General features: G+C 35.8%; 1 protein-coding gene across 5 annotated transcripts in view; it reads right to left on the reverse strand.

Moving 5' to 3' along the window:
* Best3 (bestrophin 3) overlaps positions 1-5802 on the reverse strand; it is a 49640-nt gene extending 43838 nt beyond the window's left edge. For 3 of the 5 annotated variants that reach the window (XM_074083881.1, XM_074083880.1, XM_074083886.1), the window contains exons 1-4: positions 5621-5802; positions 3898-4065; positions 696-790; positions 2-235 (exon numbers count right to left, since the gene is read on the reverse strand). In XM_074083881.1, coding sequence (XP_073939982.1) covers positions 2-235; positions 696-790; positions 3898-4049 — 481 coding nt within the window. In that variant the 5' untranslated portion in view covers positions 4050-4065; positions 5621-5802. The remainder of the gene's footprint in view (position 1; positions 236-695; positions 791-3897; positions 4066-5620) is intronic. The other 2 variants (XM_074083882.1, XM_074083884.1) reach the window with 2 other exon arrangements.
* Between the last annotated feature and the right edge of the window lie 1495 nt (positions 5803-7297).

Genomic DNA, 7297 nt, shown 5'->3' on the forward strand with positions numbered 1-7297 from the left:
CCTGCTTCCACCACGTGGTCCATTGTTGGAAACCTCTTGTACACAGCTGTGCTCACCGAACGGAAGATAAGCAGGGACGTGAGATTTACATAACGCATCAACGTCCTTCTGAGCAGGCGCCCCTGCTGGTCACTTCCGTAAACACTGCTGGAGATGAGGAACATCAGCCTGTCTGGCCAGGGCAGATTCACAAACTGGTTCCACCATCGGTTCACTACCAGAGTAACATAAAACCCTGCAAAATGACAGGAAATTATAAAGCAATTTCTTGCAGTATGCATTTTGGGTACACTGATGCTTTTTAGTAGAATTTTAGCCTTTTTAGGGGTTGGGAATATAAAAATATGTTATTATCCATACCTTAAGATTTTTGTCTTCCTGGAAAAAAAGTCATTGGTGCCTGGTACTGCCATGGCGCCCAGTGAGTGGGTGTTAGAACTTAAATATTGATGACAAAAAAATGGAGAGTTAGTGAGAGAAAGCTATTGTCCAATAGCAGATTATCACCTCAGACTCGTTGGGTGTTAATTTAGCGAAAGCAACCCTGATTGCAGACTATGGATGATTCTGTTCTAGTGCAAGCGGTGGCTTTTCAGGCATGCCTCTCAGCCTGGAAACACTCCCATGCAGAGTCAACCGTGTCATTCTAATGGAGACAGCTGTATGGCTGCATTCTGCGTGTGACCTATACTTACCAAGCACAAAGGTTACTGGAATTTGTTCAGCATATCTGTCACAGTAAATTGATAATTTTTCAAAGTAACGTTTTTGGGCTCCTGTAAGTAACAATCTGGAGCAAAAATAAAATGCACAGCCCTTTATGATATTATACTTCTGCACCTGCTTTGCAAGTGACATTAAGTGCAAACAATTAAGCACAAATAATTTTAGGCTTTTTAAAGGAGCTATAACCTTTTCCTTTTTCCTTAAGCTGATGTGTCTTGAAAGGTTTTAATTGCTTAATGTTTCAAGTACTAAAATTTTTAGTACATAAATGTTGCTGGCCACTAAATAGTGGGATTTATTTATTAACCATTTTAGTTTTTAAACTTCATATTTTTAAAGTTTTACTGTTCATTGAATTTGAAGCAAGATATGTTATAAAAATAGCCCATTTTTCAATTATTCATCAGGAATACTTAAAAAGAGAATATCAATTAAGTGGATTAGAGGTATTAAGTCATTATTAAATAATAACATTTGAGATCTTGATCTTTCTTCTGAATATGTTACTTAGCACATTCTAGATTACACATGTTGCACTTTGAGGAATATTTTATTCTAAACAAATATTTGAAATATAAATAAAAAAGATTTAACAATTAGAAGTGAAAACTATTAATATTACATTACTTTCAAAATTTTTATTTACAGATCTGTCTGTTTTGGTATTGTTAGAGATAACTGCATTTAATGAGACCATTATTGATATGTATGTTTTAGGGAGGGAATTCACAGTCAGAGGAAATGGTTAATAATTATGATCAAAATCTAGAAAGAGAAGCCACACACACAAATTTGCGTAAGTCAATGAATGCAGCTGTTCCAAAGGATGAAGGAACCCAAGGAAAGATCCATTATAATAAAGACCCCTTTGGTTGAGGACAGTGATACAGGAAGCAGAGGGATAATGAGGTAACAGTGCATAACCAATCAGATTGCAAGTGGAGCACTGTTGGGAGACAGTACTGACAAAAGAAGAGTTTGAGGTACAGGTGAGTGAGGAGATCCTGCCCCAGCTTTGGAGGAGGTGTCAGACTTAGTGAAGTCAGGGAATGCTGACAAGAGAGGCACTGATTGGCTGCATGGACCTATCAGAAGAGAGTCATATTGATGACATGTCACAGCCAGAGAGTTTTCCTAAAACATAAGTAAAAATGGTTGAAGAGGATTTAATAGGGAAAGCGTGGAACTTAGGGTCAGCCCAAGCCAGATTTTAGTGCACGTCTGCCACTTACAGATTTAGATTTAGAGCATATTTTCAAATCTTTCTGAGCAGTTTTCTTATTTGTTAATGGAAACAATAATATCTACATATCAGGGATGATATAAGGATTAAAAAATATCATATGTATCATTAGCTTTTAAACATATGGCCAAATAGTAAAATGGATGGTATCATTACTAATTGGCCAAAGAATAATATTTACATAACAGACACATAAAAATGGTAATAGCTAGAAAATCCTACAGAGATTATTTTGTCAAATTCTTTAAAAAATAGGGAAAGGTATAGTAAATTAGTGAATTTTAGTTCTGCTTTATGATTTTTGTTAAGTATATTTATTTGCTTATAATAGGACTAATAAAAAACTCAAAGTCATTAGTAGACATGAGACTAAAACTATGTTTATATTTTTCCACAGGTATGTTTGACTTTCTTGATAATTTCATTTTGTAGTTCTTGGTAAACCTTTGATTAAAAGGATCTACTTCAACAACCATTTAACAGTTGAACTTTAAAAACATGAAGAAAAACTTGAATGATTATTATAAATGCTATAGAAGCACTCTTTGATCTTTGGAAAAATATATGTTGATAATTTTGGGTGGGTATATGTATGATATTGGAGCAAAACTTGAGGCCCTAAGGAGCATTTCTGGCTACATTGCAACTGGTCTAAGGGCTAATTCTATTCTAAGCAGCAGTAGCAGCAATAAACTCACATTAGTAAAAATAAACTAATGAGATAATTATCCTGAAACATCATTGTGTCTTCCACCACTTCGTATTCTGAAGGCTTAGGTGACATACAAGTAAATTGTCAAAATAATATTATATGTACCATATGTGAACAATTGTCAGAGGTTTTTTTAATAAGACATTCTCTCTAAAGATATTTTGCCAAATGTTGGAATGGCAGTTTTGATGGGTAACAAAACAGCTCTTCTCATTTTACTTCTGATAATTATTGACCAGCTAAATTAATATCCCTCCTCTCCAAATGGAGTCTTGTTGCTGCAAGGAAGAATGTGCATAAGAACAATGATACACAAATTTGTTCATCTGTATTCCAAAGAAAAGTAAACTGATACACATAGAAAATGTGGAAATACAGCCTCAAAAACCTCGAGTTTTCTTAGTTCAAGTTCTAGCTTCCTCTAGAGAAGAAATGGGGATGCATTCAATTTTAATAAAAAACATAAACCTTTCATCATACTAATAAAGTTTTATTAAGACTATTATTTTTAGTTATGAAAGTGTTTCCTGGACACGATATTGCTCAAATTTTCTATCAGTCTTACAGGCACAGGTTGTGATATTATAAAGAATAAATGTCTCCTTTTGTGAAGGTAGCATGCCCTGAAATCAGAAGACATAAAGAAAACAAATTCATCTTCAGGCCTTAATTCTTTGGTAGAGGCATTGGGAAGGTTGGAAGGCACTTATGCTGGATAAGAGTTCTCCATTCCAGGCAAGTGGAAGGAAAGTTGCTTGATAAATGCCATTCATGGACATGGATATGTTAATTCCACATGTAGTTGTAACAAGCTGTCAAATCACAAATTCAAACTGTGAATGACATTAGTTGAGAGAAGCACAAATATTTATTCTTCTGTGGACTTTGTCTATTCAAAATCACCACACAATAAAGGTCTCGGTATAAATGTTACGATTTATGCATAAAACAGCATGATTAATACCTCAGGATGAATTCACGTGGGGCTGGAATGAGAGCCTTTTGAATCTGATAGTTACAGTCTACTTAACATTGTCAAAATGGTTAGGTGTGGATTAAAATACCCTGCCCTGTGGAGAAGACAACAGAGAGGTTCATGCAAAGGGAAAGGTTACATAGTGCAAAAGTCAGCGGCAACCAGAGGATTCAGATTTTTGAGACTGTATTCTTACATAATATCTGATGGCCATTTAAGGACACATGCAAAGCAATGTACCTGTACACAAAACTTATTGCAGTATAAAGGACAGCAAAAACAATAAATTCCCTGTACAGTAGTTTGTAGATGCTGCCTCTCCACTTGAGGAGTAACCTATGAAATCCAAAAAAAGTCGCATTTGCTACTTTACTGGAGTAAGTGACAGTCATCTTGGATAGTTTTATTCTAGAAGAGCAAGAAGACAAAACACAAATAAAAAGTCATGTAAAACATAGGGTATAAATCTGTATATCAGAGGAAACCCAAGCCAGTAATCAGTCATTCCCCATTCCCTTTTTTTTTTTTTTTGCCTTTCTCAGTTTTTACAATTTGGAACTTCAGGATAACTGCTATCTCACCATCTAGCATCTCAGTGATAGATCTTTTAATAGAGAAGGAGAGGAAAGGAATCCAGGGGAGAGTGTTTTTAGAGATCTTAAAAATGCCTTAATATTATTTTTAGACTATACAGACACTGCACAGTAAGTATCTGAATGAATGAGACATGAGATGTGTTGTGATGTCACCCATCATACATATTTTTAAATCTAGAGGAAGAGCATTGATACGCTAAATAAACTGACATTTTCAAAAGTAATAGCCAAACTGATTGTGCAGGCCTTTATCTACTGAAATATGTAAAGAGATACTTATTTCAGCTTTAACCTTTCCTAAGGGGAAGTGATGGCTTTCTTCTTAGAAATAAGGAGATGCTGTTGGAAAGAAGCAAGGCCCTTGGTAGTGACTTAATTGATCCGTTACTTTTGGTGGTGTTTGGTGGATGTGGTGTCTCTCTAGTGGCACTCACAGGGCACCGATAGTACTCTGTGCCCTTCAAAAGGCAGCCCAGCTGTTGGGCAACAGTGATATTTTAAAAAGTGTGCTTTCCCAGCTAAAATGCTTAGGGATGGTTGACTTTCTGTTTGGAACTGAACTAAATGAGGTCATTATTTAGGACTCCTCCTGGATCAGTTTCATGGATATGGATAGGATGAGAACAGGGTTCCCCAAAGCCTGGTTTTCAGTGAGTTGTTTGGAATTCCATCACTTTTCAACAAGATATTAAACATTCTAGCTATTGAGATGGATGGCCCAATGCTAATCATTGTTTGAAAATCCTGGATCATATGTAGATTACATGGAATTTCTCTGAAACCTTGGATTTCTCAAAAGGAACCATGAGGACAGTTTTACAGAGCTATTTAGCCTTGAGAGCATGGAGCTTTTAAGAAGGATTATAGTAGACACAGAAAATAAATTCTATAATGGATTTTTCACTTAAAGTAATTTACAGCACACGTTTTTATCAGGAACAAGAAAATTTTGATATTTAGATCTGGGAAAATAATCCACCTCTAATTTGTCCCTTTTCTCTAAGGAGATGAAATTATGGCACTACATTCAGCACTTAAAAAAAATCACACACATAGTCTCTAACATTGCTGATTTTAATAAAGAAACCTTTCGGCATATAAAAAGTTGAGATTCATGCCACAAAGCCAGTTGCATTTTTCCATCTTTACCTTGCCTGTTTGTCTAATGTGAGCACGGGGAGAGGGATGTAATAAATCAAGTCCATTTCATAATTTGTTCTCATAGGCATGGTAATTTTAAATAACAGTCCTCAAATAACTTCTCTTTCTTTCATTTAATAGTTCATACTTAGGTTCTGTCAGAAAAACTAAAACTACATAGTGTAGAGGTTAGCGTTAAAATGCATAGGTTTACTCTGTGCACTAACCTATTTATTTGGAGTCTCCAACAGGAAAGAAAATCTTCAAATGTCAGGCTTCCTCTGAAGAGGTGCCTTCAGGTCGGTGCTACACTCTCCCTTTCACTCTTCACTCATGGACAGTCAGATTTTCTTTCTCTTCTCTGGCTACTGTGAGGGCCCAGCATGTAACAAGCACAGGGGTTAAATGTTTTTCCACTTGTGGAAGTCTGTTTATGCCAGTTTGCCCACTGATGACAGTTATAGCTGGGAACAAACAGAAGTGACAGCTGCTGATGTTGCTTTTTTCTAATCTATAATTATAACTCCACCTGCTGCCCAAAGTACCCCTTAGAATGAGAAGTTAGTGGTGACATGAAGGATGTCGGATGTCGCCCATTTAACTCTATTAGATTTATTTCAACTCTACCTTGGGATCAAGGAAGAAAGGCCCATTTTCCCCTAAAGAGTTCTGAAGAGACTCTGCTAGTCAAAAAAGGGAATTAGGACAGTCTTTTTGGTACTTGAAATGAAGAATAAATCTTATGATGCCATAAACTGGGGCAGACAAGAATATAAACAGGATTTTTGCTCATTTGAGAGGAATCGAGAATGCTCTTTCATTTAAAGTGACAAGCATGTGCGTTTCGGTGTGTGTGTGTGCATGCTTTAGAACAGAGATTGTGATGTGATGGCTGAGGTCGTGGAAAACCATAACGCACTGATTTATCACATTTGTTGTATTTCAATAGTTAGCTGGGAAAACTTTATTCAAATAGTTTATTTTAGATTGATACTGCCTACACATTTTTCTTCCTAAAAGAGAGAGTTCATCAGCATTCCTCAGATAGCGAAATTATTAATTTCAGGGCCAATTCCTGGGACTTTGCCAACTTTAACTTATACATCAATCATTGCATCATAAGTTTAAAGAAAATGATGATTTTTTTTGTAGAAAAAGATGTAGAATAAAATGCTTATTCTATAATGAAGACTACATGTAATAATGAAAACTTTTCTAAAGTTTATCTGAAGGGTGTGTGATTTTTTCCCCTAAATTTTCTTGAACTTTATATTCATTTGGCTGGTTTCTCTGTTAAACTGTAATTACCTTTGAGTAATGATAGGATTGTAGATGTCTTTAATTTCTTGCCCCATTCTTGTTCATCGTTTCAGCTTGGAACCTGAAAATGATGGCTACTCTATGTATTTATTGTTTATCACATTGTCTTTACTATTATGCTTCAGTTAAGACATTTAGGGGAATTTGTGAACATTTAAAAAGCATATACACAGGTACTTCACATCTTATATTTAGGTTGCCATGAGAAGTGGTTGGATGGGCCTGATGTTACACTAACAAAGGATTTCAAAACTGATCAATGTTAGGGAACCTGAACAATGTAAACTTGAATGCTTATGACATGGAAATATGGGAGGCATTGGGTAAAATTCGCCCTGCTGCATCTCTTACTAGATGTATGGCAGCACTGAGACTTGTGGCATAATTTTTGCAGCCGTGACTTTAGAGCCTGAGATCCACCTCCTCCTCTGAGGGGCACTGTAAGCCTTGTTGGTTGGTCTCATTTTTAACAGGGGAGATTACATTCATCTCTCCCATCAGAGTTTTGTTGTCATTTTAGAAGACAATACAGAATAGCTCAAGAAAAATTTTTAAATCTTGTGATAGATAATTCCTATATAAAC

The sequence above is a fragment of the Castor canadensis genome, chromosome 8, assembly GCF_047511655.1.
Source record: "Castor canadensis chromosome 8, mCasCan1.hap1v2, whole genome shotgun sequence".
Lineage (NCBI taxonomy): Eukaryota > Metazoa > Chordata > Mammalia > Rodentia > Castoridae > Castor > Castor canadensis.